The sequence below is a fragment of the Onychostoma macrolepis genome, chromosome 04 (assembly GCF_012432095.1).
Source record: "Onychostoma macrolepis isolate SWU-2019 chromosome 04, ASM1243209v1, whole genome shotgun sequence".
Classification (NCBI taxonomy): Eukaryota; Metazoa; Chordata; class Actinopteri; order Cypriniformes; family Cyprinidae; genus Onychostoma; species Onychostoma macrolepis.
The window spans coordinates 33,348,595-33,372,645 of record NC_081158.1 but is presented as its reverse complement, the minus strand read 5'-3'; the positions used below and the strand labels follow the sequence as shown (position 1 = coordinate 33,372,645).

At 38.5% G+C, this 24,051-nt stretch overlaps 1 protein-coding gene across 1 annotated transcript in view; it reads right to left on the bottom strand.

Annotated features, from left to right (window-relative positions):
- The window catches only part of cog5 (component of oligomeric golgi complex 5), a 69,133-nt gene that overhangs the window by 26,890 nt on the left and 18,192 nt on the right, over window positions 1–24,051 (bottom strand). The window contains exons 7-10 of the mRNA XM_058772078.1: window positions 19,420–19,550; window positions 1,047–1,206; window positions 842–954; window positions 204–281 (exon numbers count right to left, since the gene is read on the bottom strand). Of these exons, the coding sequence (XP_058628061.1) occupies window positions 204–281; window positions 842–954; window positions 1,047–1,206; window positions 19,420–19,550 (482 nt within the window). The remainder of the gene's footprint in view (window positions 1–203; window positions 282–841; window positions 955–1,046; window positions 1,207–19,419; window positions 19,551–24,051) is intronic.

The window sequence follows — 24,051 nt, the reverse complement described above, 5'->3', positions numbered from 1 at the left end:
ACAAAAATCCTTTGTAATAAATCACTACATATCAAGGACAAACTCTTCACTCATGGGATATGTACATTATCGACACGCATAACTTCCCAGTGCGACTTTACAAACAAAATTTAACTGCTTAACTCTTCCGTCATACACGCACAACAAAAACACATGTAAAAATCAAAACAAATATAGATATGAAATCATATTTTCCATCTCACCTTGATTATCTCATCAATAAAGCACACATGAGACACCGGGTCCCTCTTTTTGGTTAGAACCTTCTGCAGGTGCTGCACCTGTTCAGGAACATGGCAGAAATTAAACCAGTATATTCAAAGACCCCTTTCAAGCATGATCTAAAATGTAACACTTGACTTTAAAAAGAAAAAATAGGTACAATTTTTACTGCATTCATACAGTAGATCTATTAACAAGTTTTAATATCATGCACTTAATTAATGCATCATGCTCATGCATTTAATACATAATCAGATGAGTTGATTTGTATATTTTTCTCTTTACCAACAATATATTTCCAAAAGCAACGTATGCATCAAGCTTTGCAAGTTGCCAAGTAATGCATGGACTTGAACAGCATGTATGAGTGGAGAGGAGTGATAGCAACCTTCCCTCCCCACTTAAGCATCCTCTCTCTACCATTAACAGGAGTGCCAAAAAGTTCATTTCGGAGCTTAATCGAGCTTAATATTCCATGGCTTTACAAGTGGAGACTAGACAAAGTGGAGTGGGACATGGTAATACCACAGCCATCTGTGAACTGCTGGTGTTTTGCCTAATGACACGAACAGTGTTTCATAATAGTAACATCTGAGTGAGTTTGATAACGTATGCACACCTGACCACACGCAGCACAGATCTGGTCCATTAGCTTCTCTAAATTTGTCCAAAGGGCAGCTCGAAATGCAGCTGTATTCCCTGGAGTGGGCATGACGGCTCTGCCAGGGGCACCTAAACACAGCAGACAGGAGAGGCACACGCTAAAACACAATGCAAAATCAGCAAGCACTCTAAAACAGACACAAATGCACCAAACTACAAACCTCTAGAGTTAGCAGGTTGAGTAAGGACTTTAATGTCCAGGGCATTAACAACATTCTCCTGCACAGATGTCCTGTATCCATCCACTACACTTTTTATGGTCTCTCTCAGATTGCCGAGGTTGTAAAACACCTGTAGGGCCGTTCCCACCTGAGATGGATTCTGTAGGATAAACAAATCAAAAACATAAAAAATTCAATAACAAAGAAAAAGTACACTGTATGAGCTACAATATACAATACAAGTTTTACATGAATGGTTTAATCATTTGCAATACTGTCACTTAAACAGAAACAAGGTTCTAAGTTTGTCATAATTGTACAGAAAATATGTTGGTAACACTTTATTTTAGGGTTTCTTAATTAGTTGCTTATTAACATGCATATTACTAGAATATTAGCCATTTATTAGTAGTAATTAAGCACATATTAATACCTTATTCTACATCCCTAATCCTACCCAATACCTAAACTTATCAACTACCGCACTAACTATTAATAAGCAGCAAATAAGGAATTTATTGAGGGAAAAGTCGTAGTTAATAGTGAATAAGTGTTCCCTATTCTAAAGTGTTACCAATATGTTTGATAGTATAACATTCTCCTCTGAAATCCCGCTTTACATGATAAATTCCCACTTCACAAAGTTCTCTTATACATTATCTCCCAGTTTATATTTTGTTTCACCAGATATGTTAATTTTGTATTGTGTGTTCAGTGGTTTTGAATATTTGAATAGAATTGATGTGGGGAGCAGGCCACTGACACACAGAAATCTAAATGCATTAAAATATGCCTGACCTGCCAAACTCTTTAAATTCGCATCTTCAGTTGCAAGTCAAATTTACACCTGAGACTAGTCTTCTCCGCATGAGGGGATCACAGACTGTGCGCAGCACTTGCCGCGAGAGCCACCGATTGACGTCACTGCGCTCAACACCAGAGCACATGTTAGGAAAGTAGGTCAAATTCAAATTCTTTAAATTCAACTGTCTCAGCTTAGCAGTGACTACAGGACATTGGAGTTTAAAACGCAAAACAGGAAGGTCTCCAATACTGCATTCAAAGCAGCTTCTAGCAGACGGTCCTGATCTCTGATCCTGCCTTTAATTTAATCTTCCAGGATGAAAGCGCCAAGCATTACAACCGATTCAAGACCCCGTCCAACTTCAATCTAATCCCAGTGGATCAAAGATGATCAGGCCCAGTCTCTTTCCCAAACGGTACACGGTAAACTACAGGTGAACGGATACATGCATGTGCTTAAAAAAAAAAGAACAGATGATAGAAAGTGATAATCCAGTAAATCTTCCCTTTTTGTCTATGTGCTTGACTAATGGTGCACAGATTGAGTGTAATAGGCAGGAGTGATAGGATAAAGCCATCAGTGGTGGCTTGGTGGCAATCAGCGTTTTCAAGCTCTAATCACGCAAATGATGGACACACACGCTTCCCTCACGCTGTCTTCAAGTCCACTTGAAGCGAAGGCTAAAACTGAGGACAGGGCTGCAACAGCTTCTCTGAGCTCTGAATTTCATCCCTTTCAAGAGAAATGTGCACAATTGTGAAAGAGGTTCCACTCTAATATTCTAAAGAACCGCAGAAAGTTTGGGTTGATGTACAAAATGGATGCATCAAGATGAAACTTCATTTTTAAACAGTCATTTTGACTGAAACACTTAGGTTTTATGCACTGCAACATTGAAAAACCCAAGGGACTCACTGACTACAGTACAAACAAGAGGAAACAGCAATCCCTTGTGATCTCATTACAGGTGCTGGTGAGGGGCTGTTCAGATTTCTGATACACTAGTGGCTGCATTGTTTTTGTAGCTACTTATGATCTTAGGAAATAAGACCAAATGGGAAAAGCGGCCCCTGTACTTAGAAAAATTGCAATGCATTAGTGCCTTTTTCAGCTTGCCTGCTGCAGGGTCACAAGACGCTAAAGCACATTTTGAGACTTTATACACCTTGACGATAACACGTGTAAGTATGAGAGCTATAGACAAAAAATGTTTTAATACTACGAAAGAGCTCAACGCGCTGCGAATGAAAAAACACACGCAAATAGAAAAAACACCAGCAAATTAAGAGAACAACATCAACACATGTGCTGCAAATACTCACAACGCGACTGAATACAGAAATGCACTGCAAATTCTCGCAACACAACCAAATACAGAAACACGCTGTAAATACGCACAGACCCATCGGAAATGCTTAAGGGACGCGCAACAAGTGATGAACCAAGCTGGGACATGCTTATGTCTACTCTGAAAGGTGAGATTTTTGTTCATTTTAACACCCTGATCACATGATTCCTTAGCTTTTTCCGATATTATTAGCCTAAATAAACTGATGAAAAACACAATTACTGTAACTGTGAAACATTATGTAAGCTGGCTAACTTACTTTTACAACGTCCCTTACGAAAATTACTACAAATAAAACATGGTCAATATAGTTAAACCACGGTAACATTAACCATTTTGCTATATTAACCATAGTTTAAGCATGGTATTTGTAGTAAAACTGGTTATACAAATGGTAATAAATATGCCAAAAACCACGGTTACTACACTTTTACGACAATAAAACCATGGTTAATTTTCGTAACACAAATTAATCATGGTTTTATTACACTAACCATAGTTTAACCATGGTTTTTGTGGCGTACTGACTACCATTTGTATAACCAGTTTTACTACAAATATCACGGTTAAACAATGGTTAGTGTAGCAAAACCATGGTTAATTTGTGGTTATCATGGTTTAACTACAAGTAACCATAATTTTTTGGTTTTATTTGTCGTAAAACTATTGTTCATTTTCGTAAGGGCTTGGTTGTGGTCTGTGCTACTTGCAGCACATTTCTGGATTTGGTTGTGTTGAGAGTATCTGCAGCTCATGTGTTGTCAAACTGATGATGTTGTTTTCGTGATTTGCTTTCGTAATTTTCTATTTGCCTGTTTTCTTAAGTTGAGCTCTCTCAGCCACCGTATGATACAATCTAATTTAAACTGCTAAAATTTGTCCATCGATTTGTGGCATTTAATATCTGTTGTTGCTGAAAAATACAGTGGTATAATTGTTTTATCTATACTGCTCAGCTGTAGCTGAAACATTCACAGACCGAGCCAAAATTGGCTGTTGGCCAGCAGCATAATTCATATGTTGTCACTTATGCAACAGTGAGTGCAGTTGTCAAAGAACAGATGTGAATCACACACAAAAGAAAACAGAGGATTGGGAGAGACCTAATTGCTTGCAGCAGGTTCACTTGCAGCATGTAATGCGCTAGCCCTCATTTACCCTGAACTGCAGAGGGATAATGGTTTAGCAGGGACATGCACAGTCACCGTGGAGATGGATTTGATCAGCTCAGTGCAAGTCGGTGACCCAGGATGGCTAGCCGCCAACTGCCGTGAATGAGGTGTTTTCACATTACTCACATCCAGGCAAGCACTACGCTTTTGTTCCCAGAATTAGCACTTAGCTGGAACAGGTGGCCAACGATCGTTTTCTTTACCGGCAAGAGGGAGAAAAACATATTGGGGCTAATGCTTTTAAGCTCAAACTGTAGAAAAGACCAATTTTTGATTGGGAAAATAGACAGTTAGCCATCACTGGGAAGGTGAAATGCAACTAAAAATACACCTCGGTTCCATGTTGATTAAATTGCAACAATAGCCCACAACATGCGAGCCAAAGAGTGGGAAATCTTATACAGCGTGTTTAGTTTTGTCAGTGCCGGTCTCACTCCGTCCGCTGTCCAGCAGATGCAAAATTCATTCTGTCCAAGGGATCGCATGGACTTGCGTAGGGTGTCGCGCCTTTCTTGATGTTTCTTGGGAGAATTACATTTCATACTGGAATGAATACGTTTAGATCAGATAACCCCTCATAAACAGTGAAGGTCAGAAAAGGTCTTTCCATCTTCGTGGCAAGGCACTGCATGTTCATCTGTACCATAATGCAGATCCAAAAACATAATTGCAAAAGGCAGGTGGCATGCTTGGCAAACACATCACTGTATCTGAATCCTACAGATCATATGTATAAGGAGGGTTGAGATGCGCCAATGTTATTTTTGCCATCTTGAGATTTAGGCGTGTTTCTCTAGGGGAACGTAGGAGACAAAATGCATGTGAAAAAGCATCTCACTGTTTCTTGTATTTGCTCTTTGATGGCATTGGTAACTTTCGTATTCCTCTCAGAGGTGGTTTATAAGAGTAGCAACAAGCTGATGTATTAGTGTTTAACCTGGTGGAAGAAACTGGGTCACATAAGGTAAACAAGATAGGGTGGGATGCCAAGAGGGAGATGTGGTAGATCATCCTTGGGTCACTTACAGTCCTACCTGCCTACATCATGTATCCTACCTGGACCTGTAATAACTATACCATACTGATGGTATCACCTCCATTACATACACTGTGTGGGGGCTTGATTAAATTCTCTCCTGCTTGGTAGAATTCAATTCGGTTAACCCTCGTCCTGCATGAATGCTTCAGGTAGATGTCCTTTCTCTGGAGGAACCATATTGGGAAAAAAATACACAGCCCAAAAAGGGAACTGGCAATGATATCAAGTATGCCACCTCAACAGAAACATGGTGAGAGTTTCCCCATTACGTAGGGGGGCACAGTGCCTTATGAGAAAAACAACAGTCATTTCCAGCCAATTGCTTCCTTTCATAAAACACCTGGTCACCATGCCAGAGTCATTAGCTTCTGGCTGTGTTTGTTTTGTCACCATATGGAAGACTCAGTCCGGATATTTGTCAAACCAACCAATAGCAGATAAGTTGATGCCACCAGGGGTCTTTGCCCACATGCGGTGCCCAGGTAATTCCTACTATAAGAACATTTCCATGTGCCCATTATATGCAATGTAATACTGGATTAAATGTTATGTATACATACAAATAACTGGGAATTTTTAAAGATAAAAAGAAGTGACGTAATTATGGGTGGGAAAACAATTGCACAAACATCAGTAAGTATTAGCAAGCGATTTCAGCCTGCTTAGTAACATTACAGATAATAAAATCATAGATAATATCATATCAAGATTTTTAAAGATTAAAAAAATAACTGGCATCCTCAATTTAACTGTCAATTCCTTGTGCAATGGATAATTTTAGTTATTTGTTTACACAAATGGCAATAAAATGAATAAGGGTGGAAATAATCAAGTATATAATCATGAGACAGCTCAAAACATCAAATACTTGCTTATGTTTGTTCTGTTACTTTCACTGTAGTCACTTCCTAGAGGATAATGTCATTAGGGCACTGGCCTGACAAGAGTACATTTTTAAAAGTCTAAATCTTTTGTAGAAATACTTCCTTAAATTATGTGTTTACATTTTTAAAAGTAACAGAAAGCACTGCATAGCACAAATGACCCAGCCAATATGAGAATTACATGAATTCTATGGATCATATTATTTTCCCAATCCAAAAACAAGAAACATGGCCATAGGACGACAGCCCATAGGAACGTGCAGAGTTCGTTTTCTCACACTTAGAAAAGTGTCATGGCCATGCAAGACTACTTCTGAAGAACAGAGAGAGGGCGAAAGTGAGACTTTGAGTGTGAGGAAAAAGTGAAAAGATGATGGATCACTTAGAGATTCATCTACGTGTAGTGTTTCCACAGCAACCCAAAAACAAACACGACGAAGACCGATTAAAGCCTTTTAAGACGCACTTGGTAAATGTCACTGCAATGCCAGACCAGGAAGAAATGAACTCAATTTGGGAGAGAACTGATGATTATGGAAAGGAGAAAGGTGAAAGAGGAGGTGTGCTCAGCATAACTAATGAGAGAGAACATCTTCAGCGATAAAGAAACTTTGATTTGCACCGGCATTAAAAGGAAATTAACTCCTTTCATTTATGCATTTTTTAAGACCTGAGGTTAAATGCATCTTGTATCACATGTCATTTCTTTTATGTCAGAGTAACCCAAATTTAACGAACATCTTTTACTGATCCTTTTAAGTGTTATTAAAAATTGGAATGCATACCCATTATGTGCCCTTATATATTTGTTCAGTGCTAATTCAAGAGTGCAGGTTAAAAAAGATGGACATGCATAACCATAAATAAAATATCTATTCAATCTTGTGAAAGCAGAAAGCTTGTTCAGACAAAAACACTTATGCACAAAATAACAGTGGTCACAAGAGTTCCTCCTCCAATGCAAATCTATGGATTTATCACCTATTTTATCATCCACCAAGCCAAAATCTTAATCTGATCTAACATACTCGTATATCAAGGTACTTGAATGGCGCTGGAATAGTGTATTAACAAACCATGTTTATCGGTACTAACAGGATACCATTTCATGGTATCACAGTATACAAACCTGTAAAAATCAATGATAATCAGTCAGTAACGTACACATCAAAATATGGTAGATACTATCATTGATCAAGTGCAACAGGACTAGCTCATTTCAATGACACTATAAAAACTATAAATAAACTGTGGCATCTTTGTGCTTTTAACCTTTGTGTGACTTTTTTAATTGTGAAGAACGGACACCAGGCAGAAGGGATGATAAAAAGCATGTGCATATGGTCTCCATGGTAACAGTAATTTGTCAGGTGGGTGCTTGGCAGTAACGTGTTACTGATGGGTAATGGGCGAGAGAAGTCGACGTGCGAGAACGAGAAGCACTAATCAGCACACATGGGAGCCAGTTGCTAACAGGTCTCTGATCTGTAACAGTGTACCAGTATTCTTTCAATATATAATACACAAAAACAAAGCTTTAACCCAGTCTACAGTGGTTTGTTGGTCTTAGCTGGCTTAGCAGGTTGGCCTGCTGGTCTCCCAGCTTCAGACATGCCCGCTTTAGGCTAGTTTAGGGTCGCAATAAAATGGAAGCAGCGACAGATCTTTTCTTCCATACATCAGAGTGTATCAGATTATCGAATTGAAAAATTGTAGGATGGGGTCTTGGTTCTGTACATTGGTTGTTGACTGGATGTTGAGATGGCCCTCAAAAATGGAGGCAAACGAACATGAGTTTGCAGGGATTTAGGCGGACTAAATGATTGGAGAAGTCCGAATTTCTGACCGTTACTGCCCACTACCACAACGTGTGTGTTCTGCTCCAGTGATTTTTGTGTCCAGTCCCGCCTGCTCCTGCAAGCATTTTAATATTGTATATAATTTTTGTGCATCAGGGAGCCACTATCAATAAGTATTGAAATTGCTTTTGAATGAGCACTCACCGTTTACTTGCACTTTCCATCTCATGATTTTGCGTACTCTGTGTAGAGAGCACATCTTACAAGATCAGATATTTGTCAATGAGCTCAGGATCTGTTGAGCAGCAAATCCTCCAGCATGGTCTTGTCAGTCATCTCTCTTTACTCTCGACCCATGATTAGCCAAATCTGCCTCCTGCAGCTTATGTTGGATGCAGTGTCACCAAGTCTGTTTTTTTCCCCCATGGAATTGGGCTACTTTTAAACTGTTGCAGTGGTTTGATTTCCCACCGTGGGGTAAAGGTTTGAAATACTGCATAATTTACGTTTGACTGAAATGCTTGTATTGAAACATTTTGCCTGTTTTTGACTGGCTTGGGCTAGTTTTGTCATGCAGACCTGGCAACCCTGACTGTATGGAGCAGAGCAGAAGCTTTCAGTTTCTGTCTGAACTAAATGATTTTTATTTCTAAAATAAACAAGCAAATTGACAATGGGGGTGGTTTTTAAAAAAAAAAAAATTGTTAATTTTTTTTGACAATGGGGGTGGTGTAAAGTAATCGGTTGGACTGTGGGATCTGTGCTATATATATTTTTTGACCGTCCACTTCTGACCGCAGTAAAGGTATAACCACCAGCTCCCGTGAGATTTGCGTTGGGTCTACTTCATACGTCACCAGAGAGAACTCTCATTTTTTTCATAAAAGGCCACTCTAAAATGTGCAGTTTTATCACACAGCACAATGCCACAGATGTCGGAGGTTTTAAGGGAGCGTGCAGTTGGCATGCTGACCGCAGGAATGTCCACCAGAGCTGTTGCCCGTGAATTTAATTTTCATTCATGAAAATTCATGAAGAGATTTTGGCAGTACATCCAACCGGCCTCACAATCGCAGACCACGTGTAACCACACCAGCCCAGGACCTCCACATCCAGCATCTTCACCTTCAAGATCGTCTGAGACCAGCCACCTGGACAGCTGCTGCAACAATCGGTTTGCATGACCAAAGAATTTCTGCACAAACTGTCAGAAACCGTCTCAGGGAAGCTCATCTGCATGCTCGTCGTCCTCGAGTGGGCAAATGCTCACATTCGATGGCATCTGGCACTTTGGAGAGGTGTTCTCTTCACGGATAAATCCCGGTTTTCACTGTACAGGGCAGATAGCAGACAGCGTGTATGGCGTCGTGTGGGTGAGCAGTTTGCTGATGTCAACGTTGTGGATCGAGTAGCCCATGGTGGCGGTAGGGTAATGGTATGGGCAGGCGTATGTTATGAACAACGAAAACAGGTGCATTTTATTGATGGCATTTTGAATGCACAGAGATACCGTGACGAGATCCTGAGGCCCATTGTTGTGCCATTCATCCATGACCATCACCTCATGTTGCATCATGAGAATGCACGGCCCCATGTTGCAAGGATCTGTACACAATTCCTGGAAGCTGAAAACATCCCAGTTCTTGCATGGCCAGAATACTCACCGGACAGGTCACCCATTGAGCATGTTTGGGATGCTCTGGATCGGCGTATACGACAGCGTGTTCCAGTTCCTGCCAATATCCAGCAACTTCGCACAGCCATTGAAGAGGAGTGGACCAACATTCCACAGGCCACAATCAACAACCTGATCAACTCTATGCGAAGGAGATGTGTTGCACTGTGTGAGGCAAATGGTGGTCACACCAGATACTGACTGGTTTTCGGACCCCCCGGACCCCCCCAATACAGTAAAACTGCACATTTTAGAGTGGTCTTTTATTGTGGCCAGCCTAAGGCACACCTGTGCAATAATCATGCTGTCTAATCAGCATCTTGATACTCCATCCACCTCACAGGTGTGGCATATCTCGGCAAAGGAGAAGTGCTCACTAACACAGATTTAGACAGATTTGTGAACAATATTTGAGAGAAATAGGCCTTTTGTGTACATAGAAAAAGGTCTTAGATCTTTGAGTTCAGCTCATGAAAAATGGGGGCAAAAACAAAAGTGTTGCATTTATAATTTTGTTCAGTGTATATGAGTAGTATGATCATTTGGAACAAGCCTTTTGCCTTCTTTCCACTGACAGAGCAGTGTGGAGACAAAAGCAGTCGTACTGGCAGAACAAGCCACACCTGCTGACTGCTTGTCAGCTATATGAGCAATGCAGCGCATCTATATTCCATCTTCATGGTCTTTAGAGAGCAAACAGAAAGAATGTGAGAGAGCGACAGAGATGTTTGAAGTGAGTGAGAAGGCGAAAGAAAGGGAGGCACAAAGCTTTGTGAAAAAAAAAGTGTGGCAAAAGAAAAAGACAAAAAAGTGCGCACAAAAGCAATGATTTCACTCCTTAACAGCTTCAACTCCTGAGAGACATTCCTTTTGATGTAAAGGTTACTCAAATACATGCCTCAAAAATGGATGAACCATGAATATCAGGGGGGTGACTGCGTAACCTTTTCAGTGACTTGCACAGTTGAGCCCATTGGAAAACGTGAGAAAATGAATCAAGATTTGAATAGAGTGCAACAATGACATCCACTTTTTTTGTGACCTTGGCATTTTCCCCATTCATTTTCACCACAGGCATTGAAAAAAATCCATAAAGCAAAACACCAAACCAAATCAACCAGCTCTAACATTATAAACTTTTATTTAAAGCAAAATGTGCATTAAAACAAGCAAAAAAATGTGTGTTTCTCTTTATTCTTTTATAAAGGAATGATCTGCTTGATGCATCCAAAGCATTGTAAATAGAAAAGCTAAAAAGGATGGTATTATTGACGGTACTGCAATCTATTGACTTAATTATAAATTATTAATTTATTGTTAAATATTCATTTATACAAGTAGTTTGAGAGTTTAGGATGAATGACTCAATTTCGTCATTGAAAATCATGCATGAGAGTGAGTAGTTATTACTAAACTCTTGCACTCTACAGGCTGGATATTTTAATTCAGAGTAAATTAAAACCGATTTACCATACCATATTTTCTCTTGTTTGGAACAAGAAAGCAAGCTGTCATATCCATGTCTGACAAACCTGTCCTTATGTATACACAAACAGATAGCTGAATCCAGCAGGTTCTCAGGATAAGGACCCATCTGTCACATAACAATGCAAAGCCTCTTGCAAAATTAGACAGATCAGATCATTCAAGAACACACATAATTTTAACCCTGTTTGAATCCTGACTGCGTTAGCTTAAAGGGCAACACCATTTCCTGTCACCTTAGAAAGTCAGCATGCAAAATGTAGTCAAAGGAGCACAAACGAAGCCACACATCTCCGATCAGACGTTTACAAATACCAAATGTGCTTTGAGTCCTGCCATTTGTGGTAACAATGCAGCGACAAGCTAAACTGTGTGCCAAAAAGACATTTCTAAATGATTACTACCCTCTTATGCACAGTTTGAGTCATGCATCAAGATCAGCCCTGAAGGAACAATAAAAAAAAATGCTGTTTTCAAATCATTAGTGACAGGGATTGCACATTAGCAATTGCAGGAGATTGTCTATAAATAATCATGCATGAGCAAAAGGCATTTATTTACATAGAAAAAAGTTAAATTGCTGTGTGGTATAGCAGAGAAAGAAAAGAAGCATTGAATCGATTTCACTTAACATTCTTGTCAGTATTTGTTTGGCCCAAGGCGGATAACATTTTTGTTGTGTCTTTTCAGCAGCGAGTGAGAGAAAATTCCATTACATGCCGCAGGTACATGGGTCTATTAAGCTCCGGATGACAAAAATCACATTCCACCATGACAATGAACAAAACTAAACAGATCAGACAGAATGGACAAATGCAGAGAAATGAAAATCATTTCAATCCTAACAACCTCAATCTTAGATACACTCTAAAAATTAAGGTTCCAAAAGGGGGTTTGCACAGCAATGCAATGGAAGAACCATTTTGGGTTCTCCAAAGAATTTTTCAATGAAAAGTTCTTAACAGAACCATTTTTTTCTTAGTGTAAAGAACATTTTAACAATTTAAAAGAACTTTTACACAGTATAAAGATGCATTTGTTTTTTATTTCATACTGGGTTATAAATAACTTTTATTTTTACGTATGCATAACCTCAAATCAAAAATAAAAAGAATGCAAACCCTGAAAAAACATTCAGGGAAAATAGTATACCTGTACTAAGTGGAATGTTTGGTAAAATGACTATTGAAAAATAATAATGTGACCCCATTGATTGCGGCAATGTGGACTACTATATATCTGCACCTTATATCAACAGAACAAAAATCTATGCGAGACAACCATCGGGTGCATTTTTGACCTCTTGAAATGGACAAAGGTGACGTATTGTTTAAAGGGTGCATGATCAATGTTCTGCTGGGGCTGCTTATGTAATACACAGTTACTCATGGTGGGGCAAGAGGCGCATCTGTCTGTCTGACTCAGTTAAAACCCAGACTCATTCGTTCCCTCCTGTCATTGATTCTACCATCATGCCCTTCCAATGCAGGCAGTGCCTAATCTATCATGTGGAGGAACCACACTCCTGTGATTTCACTAGTTATGTCTGCAGCAGGTCAGTTCTAGGTTTATGACCGTTTTTGATCATGCATGAACCTGGTCGAATGATTTCCTAAGAATGTGCTGGTCAGCAGTCAAACTACGCTAAAGACTAGCCTTTTAATTTCTCCCAAATACATCAGCAAATCAGTCCTACACTCTTAAAATGAAGGGTTCCAAAAGAACGGTGCAATAGAAGAACCATTCTGGGTTCTCCCAAGAACCTTTCAGTGAACAGTTCTTTAAAAAAATATTTTTTCCTGAGTGTGAAGAATTTTTTTTTAATAATCTAAGGAACCTTTTTCACCACAAAGAAGCTTGTATGGAACGGAAAGGTTTCATGGATATTAAAAATCCTTCATAGAACCACTATACAGTATCAGTAAACTGTAAAAACAAAAATGTTTTTAGGAATACAGAGGTCCCAAAAGACACTTATGTTATTGTGATAAATGTGTGAATGTCATTGCATCAGATAAAAACATATAAAACCACATAATGCAGGATCCTCTCATCACCAACTTGACTTTTTCAATATTTTTGCTCAGTGACTTATCATCAAATCTTGTTTTGTTAATTTTTAGTGAATTTATGAAGTCAGTTGTCCTCAGTGTCCTAATATTGCACAATTTCAACAAGATCTATTATTTTATTGTGTCAAAACGGGCCAAATTTATTTTTGTGAGAGGTTTTGCTGGGAAAGTTTTTCTTTAAGCGACACATAGTTTGCAATATAATGCAATGACATTTTTAGGGTCACTGTATTGTGGATGGAGAGATGGTCATTTTTTCTCTTCTGTAAGCGAGAAGGCTGCATTAATGTCCATTCCCCTACGAGCATGTGAAACAGGACACTGGCCCCGTGAGTACTCTGCTTTTCTGGGTCAGGAAGACAGGAGCCAAGGCGAGAGTAGTCATTTGTATATGCGTGTCTGTGGACACACTTGTGCGACTCCACACTGTGAATTTTGAGCCCTTTGAGACTCTAGTATGCATCTTCAGCTCGGACCACACACACACACACACACACCTCAGTGACCTCCAACCAATGTTTGCTGAGTAAGTAAAAACCTTCACTGCGGTAATGAGAATCCACTTCCAAAACCTCATCCCCTCATACACACCAAAAAAAGAAAATGGGAAAAAAAACATGATTTCTCCTCCATCCTCCCTAGAGTGTCACCTCTCGCGACCTTCTGCGTGAAAACATCCCTCTTAAGCAGCTGATATAAATGTATGAGAAGAGAAATAAAAACAGACTTGAAACAAGGTGGATAAAAAATTTAACAGACCTCTTCTCTCATCCCATCCGAAATTAATGTGCAGATACAGGCTACACTTTTTGTTCTGCCTCCCTGCACGTCAATGTCTAATTTTGACCTTCAAACGCACTCTCCTTTCAAGTGCCCTTCTGACAATATGGCCGCGAATCAGACAGCTGATGCTTTCAAAACAGGAATGCACTGATATAAAGTACCACTCTTCTGTATGTTTCTAATGAAATTTAGAGGAGAAAAATAGACTAAGCACTATGTCACTATGCACCAAAAAGCAATTAAGAACAGAAGAAACCCTCCAATCCTCCAATACGTTTTCAAAGAAAATGCAAAACAGATCCTGCGGCTTTAAGACGATCAGTCAGATTATGTTTTTCTTTTCATCAAACCTTAATTACAGGAACCCTCTTCTGATATGCTAAAAAATAATTAAATCAATAAAAAACAACTTTATTGATCCTATTAAATTCCACTAGACAAAATCACGTTTACCTTTGCATTATTTTCAAATGAATATTGATTCACTTGCAAATGTGCCATTCCAGAAATCGAGCTAATCTTAAAGTCCCCCTGTAGTCAAATATTTTATCCATTAAAACTCATCTTTGATCATCAAAATGACATATTTAAATGTTTTTTCTTGTGAAAATAATTTTCGTATTCAATTTCACCGAAAATGCAAATGTTTTTTTTTTTGGCCAGTCCGATGAATCTTTTCAGTTTCGCAAAGCGAAAACACGGGCTGTCCAATCAGATTTGAGCTATGATCACGTGACCGGAGCAGCTGCTGTTGTGCAAAAGGGTGAGAATGGTGGCGCTATTTCGAAAACCAGTGTAAACAAACACCGAAGAAGAGTATTTTCGGATTAGAGAGTGGATGCTTAGTTCTTGTTATCGTTGGTATTTGAGAACAGATGTATTCTCACATGTTCTTTATACAGAATAACATTTCTAATAATGATCTGTAGAGCACGTGCGCGAGTGTTATATGAGTCAGAGCACGTTCACGGTCTGGTCTAGATCTTCCTTATTAAAAATTTTTTTTTTTTAAATAGAGTGAAATATTTGTCTACACATGAAATATGAAAGCAAATAGACATATGATTATGACGATATATTTTCTGCATGTATTTTGTATGCAGCTCATTTTTTTTATAGCAATAAAGGATGTTTATGACAAATATTAGCAGTGTAGCGTTATTAAACATACAAAAAGTGCATGTATCTGCTTATTATAGAATCAAAATCAACTATAGATCACAATCTGAAGTTATTACAAGCACTCAATGATAGTTTAAAGTGGGTAAGCATATACATTAATAATTACATACATTTTCAAGTGTAGCTTGATGCTAATACTTCTAATTATATTTTAGGATGTAGCCTATTCTTTTAAGCATTGTAGAAAGCATGTGTTTCTGGTGTAGAACCAAACTTTGTTTATCTTAATTTAGATGTTAAATCCATATACGAGATACATTTCTGAGTTAAGCGACACGATCCCATTCATTTCAATGGAGAGCTGGCGATTTCCGGCGACACGAGCGATAGCGACCGTTGGCGACCGGATGGGGCATGTCCAGCAACGCGACAAAGTTCAGAATCCTTTAACTTCATGCAAATGAAGAGCGACTTTCGGGAGCGACAGCCAATAGGAAAGAAGACGGTTGAGCTCACAATTTGCGGTTCCAAATTCACATTAAATCATGGGATTTTTGCTCTAATTTATTTCTGGTTTTGTGCTGGTATTGGTATATTTTGCATGCTAGTGATAGGAATCTATCCATTGACGTGATTGGTTATTGAATTGTGATGTAGCAAACCGAGAGCCGTTTCAAACCGCGCTTCTGGGACTGCCTTTGAGAAACTACAGTTTTAAGGAGAAAATACACAGCAATGGTGTTAATTAATGGATTGGCACATGGTTTGTCTAAAAGCATATTAAAAACACCACATAGACAAATAAACAACATAAAAAAAAAACTTGATTTTCACTACAGGGGGACTTTAAAAAGAGAAACAAACTATGTTTACAGTAATGCACTTACAGTGTAAGTCAAGGCACTGTATGGGAGTAAATGTTAAAATAGACAAGATTCGAAAATAAATCTTATGAAGCTTTTAATCATTAAACTACGGTCAACATGCACGAAAACAACATTTAAAATAATACGAGCAGCACAAATATCTTTGCTCCATAGTTTTACACTGCAAGTGCATTACTGGAAGCACAGCTGTTGTTCTTATAAACTGAGGGATGAGATGCTCTCGATACAGCTTAACTTGCATTAAACCCAGAACGATTCCATTAAAGGGCATTAAAAGATTTGTGATATCTTGGTTAAAATTCACAATTTAAATTGAAATTCCTCTATTTTTTGTTTAGACTAAAAGAGTGAAATGAAGAGGACCATCTCTTCATATGAGCTCAGGAATAGCGGCTTATGTAACCCACACAATTCTAAATATACTGATGCAGGACTGGCCGTGGAGGAGTGGAGTGAACTACATGATAAGATCCAGAACAACAAATACATGAACAGAGGTCAGGGGGCTCTTGCATCGCTTGGTTTTATAATGAGATGCTAATAGGGCAAGAATGTGTTGTAGGGAGACCGCAGAGAAGGAATTTGTTAGAGATGCATGGGATGGAGAACTGAGATTAAACAAGCTGTTCACACTTAATTGAAGTGAACAAGAGATAAAAAGGATTTCTGGTCCTTGAAAAAGAACATTTCATAACTAGATTTCTATGCAAAAAGTAACACTTCTCAAGAAGCGAAGTCTTAACTTAAATTGAAACAAAACATCCCTGATAAAAAAAACAAACAAACAATCACAATAAAGAGAAAGATGAAGGAAAAGTAATATATTTAAAACACATTTATTTCATACTAAGTACGCTGTAAAAAATGACTGATTTTAACGGTAAAAAAACTGTGAAAATGCTACAGTAAAAACCTGTTAAATGGTTAATGGTAAGTTCCTGTAAAATTTACAGGGAAAAACCGTAAACTGACGTTCCCAGAATTCCCTGCGTTGCATTTCAAATTTTGTTTGCACTTGATGTTTTTTCTTTGAAATAACTATGTGTCGTCTTAGTTTTTTCTTATCAGTTATGTTTATTAGGGTTGTATGTTACATCTAATGTTGTTAAATTAATGTTTATTGCATATTTCAGTTTAATGATTCTCACCATGATGATGTTTAGTGCTTGTGTGAATGACACTGTGCACCTTCTATGTATGTTATTATTTAAAAGCTGCTTGTGATGGGCTTTGGTTCATCATGTGACTTATCACCACCTGCATTTGGTGGTTATCAGTGTATTTCAAAGGTACAAAACAGATTTCAGTACTTTAATAGGTTGGTTTATTAACATTACATCAGTTAATGAAATTACGGTATATAACTGTAAATTTAAGTTAAAACCGTGAAACCTAAAATGTTGTTACTGTATTTTTTAATGGTAGAATTCCGGCAACCACAGCTGCCGTTTTTTTACCGTAAATTTTACGGAATTTTTTTTTACAGTGTATAGTTCAAATCTACTAAGATATTTACTGACACATTGCTTGAGACTTACTGAGATAAAAATTATAATGAAACTTTATTTTGAGTACTACTTGTGCACAATGTATTGCGGGAAGCTGCCTCCTTGTCATTTCTGACTTAAAACAAAAAACATAACAATGCCTAAAAGCTGCTATGTGACGAGGTGTACAGTAAACAAGCTTAAAAAAAAAAAACAGAACTACGTTTTTATAAGCCTTCAACCCAAAAAAGTGACAAGGAGGCAGCTTCCCGCAATACAAAGTCAATCGAGAGCGTTGGATTGTTTTCTCCCCCGGTGTGGGTGTGGCCTAAATGCGCTCTGTCTCTATACCAGTTTAGTATACCAAGTACAATTGCAGGGTATTTTTATTAAGCATATAAATATGTAAATGTATTTGTAGTGTACTTATCATGAAATAAATGTATTTTAAATACATTTAGTATTTTTATTTTTCACTAGGGATACTTAAGAAATTAAATACAATAAACCTTTACACTGAGACTCGTTGTTTCAGTATCACTGGCAGCTATGATGGCCAAAAGTGCAGCGCACTAGGTTTTGAAAGACAACCACTATAACCAGAAACTTCCATTGCCCAATATCTAAATTTAAAGAGATCACACAGTGGTCAATGCCATTTCGTTGTCTGCAGCCAATAACCTTGAGACATCATGTGAAAGATGGGGGTGAATGACCATCACACAATCAAACCGTGAAGCTAAAAAAATAAAAAAAGAGAAAATAATACAGCCTGCAGGCACTGGGAGGCTTATGCTACCAAGCGGCCAACAATGGAAACCATTAAAGATGCAGGAACAAACAAAACCTGACTGGACCAGGTCAGCTATGGGCTGTTCATCCCCACAACTTCACCTAAACTCCCTGAATGGTCATGCTTTCAAAAGACAGCTGATGGCCCGTGAGAGATGCATAAAGCAATCAATTTTTGACCTTGTAGCCAGTATTCCAACAGTCTTGTCATCTCCAACTGGAGCTCTGCATTGATTTGCTACATAAACCATGCTGAAGAATTAAACTGTCAATCAAAAAGAAAAAAATTAGAGACGCAATGAGCAAAACATAAAAAGGGCTATGAGAGCTGCATTCATATAATGATATGCAACATAGATTATTTGTGAAGGCATTTTAAAATGGTCATTTATTAAAAAAACAGATATATTCTGCATCTTTCAGCCCCTGAGACCGCTCCATGTGACAGCTGAATTTCTGGACAGTTCAGTGTGATGCCTGTGTGTCTGTAGACGGGAGAAAAGGCCAGTGTGGCCCATCTGCTGTGTGTGATTGCATCGTGTGACAGAAACATGCTGAGGGAGAGATGGAGAGACACAGAAAGAATACTGGCACAGGTTTCATCTAGTTGAAGTTTTAGGTCACACATGGCTTTATCAATGAAATTAACTAAACGAACGCAGATCTAACCACATAAACTCTATTCCATTCATGGTTGTGTTTTGAAATCTGTTGGACGACAATTCATAACACAATGCAAATTGGGCATTTTCAGCGATGCTTGTACTTGTAAACAGTTCTTGGATTTGGTGTTGGAGAATTTTGAAATTGCAACCTGCCAAGTGACAAACTCATAAATTAAAGCAGTTAATCTACCCCTACAGTAACACCAGCATCTAAAAAGTAAAATCAAATCTTTTTTTAAAAGTAGTTAGCTATGCTACAATTTACCAAGTAGCTGACAACATTGAAAGCTTTTTCAAAATGCTGTCAAATTCTGCAACAGTTTGTACTTTGTTTCTCCCTGACATTGTTTATTTTTACCTGAATTTCCATGCCCTGTTCCAGTAACCGTTTGGCTTGGTTCTCAACCTCCAGACGAGCTCGACTGATGAACAGCAGGTCATTTTCTATGACGTCAATACCTGACAGATCAACACCTTGGGACAGGTAGTCTGCAAGAGATGGAACAAAACATTTTTTGTTGGTTTTTAAGCTTTTTAAAGCTTTGTTGTTGATAAAAACTTCCCTATATATATATAAATCCATGGACAAGTCAATAACACCACCATTTCTTTCATAAACAGTCATGTTTATATGTGATAGATAACATGTCACATGGAGGACGAGTGTGTTTGCACACCCCTAGGAACCCGTTTGAGCCGTTAGCATGCAAACCGTCTTCTTCACAATTGTCTGCACTAAGCAGGGGGTCTGGAAGCCACTCGACCCATCTTCGCAGCAGGCTGTGGAAATTATGCTTGATTTAGGTTTTCAGTGTGAAACGCATCAAAAACTGTTGGAACAGATGAGAGGGGCTTCAGAAAGCACTCGAACAATGCTCATGTTGGCAGCTTCCTACTTAGGGCTGATTAAACTCATAGAAAAGAGTAAAGCATTTATTTAGACGGCAGCATGCCCTGGAATGAATACACTGGCAAGTAGGGCAGCAGCTCCTAGGATGGTGTGGGATACAGGTGGAGGACGATGAACGTCCCAGTTACACCTGAAGATATTCCACACGGGAGACCAGATGTTATTCACAAATGTGTGCTCATTCAGGTAGTCATGGATTTAACAACATCTGTCCTCTCAGGTGTGCTGCATGAGTGAAATAAGCACCTTAGCAGACCTAATCAGTAGCTGTTATCATCTCAGAAGGTTTGTGCAGAACATTTTTAATAGTTTAGTGTCAAAACAGTGAACCAGAATTAGTATAAAATGGGAATAGTTCCTTAAAGAGGTAGTTTACCATCCACATTGGACCCAATTGAATGTACAAGCACACACACACATTAATATTAAATATATATATAGTGCTGCACAGAAAGGTTAGGAACATCATGATAGTGAGTAAATAATGACAGAATTTTTGGATTAACTATCCATTTAAGACCAACTAGTCAAGTAGCTGTTCAGACAAGTAAATTTTAATAATGTAGTTGTTTACATCTGTAATAAATAAAGAATTTTTATGCAATAATAATAATAATAATAATAATATGCATTAGAAAATCCACTTTGTGAACTTTAAAGAGTCTTGCAAGTAAAACAGTGTGTAGCTGTACACATCTCTAATAAATACATGTTATTATGCAAGAAGCATACAGCGCAAGAAAATCCACACTGTGAACTTTAAAGAGTAGAAGATTCTTGCAAGTAAATGAGAGGGAAAGAAACAGCGTCTCTAAACACAGGGTGCCATACTGAACAGGCCTCTGAACAGACAGCCCATGAGTCAGAGATGCTGACTGATACGGATACAGTGGCACCAAGCAGAACAATGTCACTACATAGATCCACTCATTAGCGCCTTCTGAGGGCACACACACCAGCTGACGACTCCGTGACTCGATTTGCCGACTGCTAACAAAGATATCATAAAGAACCCAATGCCATCTCATTAGAAGAGGTCAGATATCTTGCTGAGGAAATGACTTCATGCTGTAGCACCCAGATGCTAAGAAGCGACCTTGAGTTTGTGGTTCAAAATCTGGAGAGATCGAGAGCTATAGGAAACAGGTGGCTTCTTCACAGGAAAGCGGGGGGGTCTTTGGCTCTTGTTCGTGCAGGTAGGCCCAAAGCCAGAATAAAATCAACGATCCCTGCCAAAAATCCCTGTGTTGCAGCGCAATTTCATTTCACCTCATTTTCACCCTCTCCTGCTTCACCCTTCTAGAGTGCAAATGATTACATTGCCCTAGAAGAAAAGCACAATACTGAAGGGGGACTCTCAATTAGCATTCTATCATTTGCACTTTGATGACAAGTGCTGAAACTGTTGCATGTTGTTCTAAGAGGACAAATCGTCGCAGGGATTTAACGTGACATGATGATTCTGTAACTCAGGCTATGTTTGGAATACCATGCTACTAGGGCAGCACAATTAAATTAATCAAAATTGCAGTGGGACCTTTTGCGATTATTAAACTGCAAAAGGCTGAGATTTAATTAAATATAGCATGCACATGATGCATTCTTCATGTAAGGGACAGCACTGCTCTGTCTGTAATCTATTTATTTCTAAGATAACAGCCACTTGTTAAATTAAAGGGGTACACAATCATGCCATTATTAGTCACCCCTATGCCTTTCCAGTTGTACACTGTAAAAAATAAATCCGTGAAATAACAGAAAAAGTACTGGCAGCTCATTACACACAACATTATCCATTCATTTTACGGCATTTCTGTTAACTCTAAAACAATGCAATAAAGTGTGAAATTCAAAATCCTGGTAAAACACCTATAAAAAAAAAATAAACAGAAGAATTGCTTCAAATTATACAGTATATTGTGTCCTATTTTTACTTATTTATTTTTAGAGTGCACAGTAGAGATCAAAATTAGAGAACAATCTATAAATACTTGATTGTTTTCTCAAATAATGTTAATCTTCATAGCTCAATTTGAAGGAATATTAGCTGTGGGTATAACCATGGCATTTCAACAAAAACCTTTATTTTGTGGAAAACACAGTGATCAAAATTAGAGAACAGTAACCACTGTAGCACAAAAGAAGATTACAGCTAAAATTATGGAGGGCTACAGGCTACAGCTGTCAAAAATTTGTAGAAATTGTAGAGGCCCCTGCTTTGAATGACTACAGCACATCTGAGGCTGCAAGACATCATTAGTTTCTCAGACTGCGCTGGTGTGATCTTGATCCGCTCTTCTTCCAGCCAAGGATTTTCCAGAGATTTTCAGTTGAGTTTAGAACACACTGCAGAGTGTGTTTTCAGTCTGACTTTTCTTAAAAATGCAGAGACAGATCCATACCCTGTTCATAGTTGAACTGACGAGCAATTCCAGCTGCAGTGTTGAACCGATTCCCCATTGAGAGTCTCTGCATTATCCTGTCTTCTCGTGCATTTGACTTGCGTGGATGACCAGCCTTTTTGGGGGACTTGCATGAATTGGTGTCATTGTAAAGTTGCAATATTTAAATAGGGTTTGTCATATAACTCAGGAAACACTAATAACTTGTAGGCATCTTTAAATCGCTCTCTAATTTTTGAGTTCTTTTTTAAATCTCTTTTTTTTTTTTTTTACTCTATGCTTCAGAGCACAATTAATTTATGAAACATGCTTTAAAAACTGCCCTTCTACTGCAAACAGCACCAAGCAGTGATCTTGAAATTTAGGAAATTGTGGGCTGTTGATCTCCACTGTGTATACACCTTTCTTTATTCAGATTTTTAGAGAATAATCCACTCTCTTTTAAACTTCAACTATAAACCATCACTTTCGGCCAACTGTCATAAGCACGTTCATTAAACCATCATGAATCGATGTGTCAGCATGTTGTGAAGTGTGAAATAAGGGCTTGACTTCTAGCGTGAGCTTCAAAAGCTTCAGTATTTTTCCCCTCGCTCACACAAACCTATTGGTTCTCTGGTTTCCTCCCACAAGCCAAAGACATGCAGGTTAACTTGTGTGCACGACAGACTTGTATATGAATTAACCGGTTCTCGCCGTGAATATAGTCATAGATGCTGGAATGGCGTTAAGAAAAAAATAAACAAACACACAAACCTATCGTTTCGCTTGAGAAGACATTTTCTAAGAAATCAAAAGAAAGTCATGTGGGCAAGAAAAAAAAACATTTTTTTTGGGTGGAATATACACATTTTAAACAGCAGATACCCTGCAGTGTGCAAAAAGACATACACTAGTATCTGTTTTGAATGCAGTGACAGCTCCTCTCTCTCAAAACCTAATCACGGTGGGGTCATGAAGGTCAGAGGGGATGCCAGGGGGAGGGCATAGGTGCTTGTTCAGTCACTGTTCTTGACTCTGTAGTTTCGGTGTTGCAGAAAAAAAAAGACACTCGTATCACCATGCATTGGCTCTTCGCATATCCTTCCTTTTTGTAGAGGCACTAGAGGACTGTGGGCTCAGCATCAATCACAGTTATTACCTGCATTTATCTGGAATGGAGCACAACAGCCACTCCACAGAGAGAAGGTGCGGCGTGCAATATAGTGTAAAACGATTCTAACTGTGACCTTGGAAATGCAATTTTTTCCCTATTATGGTGTAAAAACGAAGGGACCGATAAGAAACATTAGCGCAAATTCAATATGGAGTCTGTCTGAGGAGGTGATTCCTGCAAAGCGGGACACTCGATTTGTTTGAGATTAAAACGAAAGTGAAAAAAGGTAATTGCTGTTGGTGTAGATAGTCATCTCTAAAATTACAAAGGAAGAGCAAGAAAATGTCAAATAAAAGCATAATACTAGGATCAAAAGCATTTAAATTCAAGAACTCAACACCAAGCATAGCAATGAGTCACAAGACATGCCTAAAACCAATCAAATTGTGCTTTGTTTTCAGTGTACAATAAATAAATAAAGCAGAAAACATTTGCAGTGCCAAAACATCTGGATAATCTAACTGAAAGAACATCAGATGTTAACTGACGGTTTTGGTTTCAAAGAAAATTACAGCACGTAGG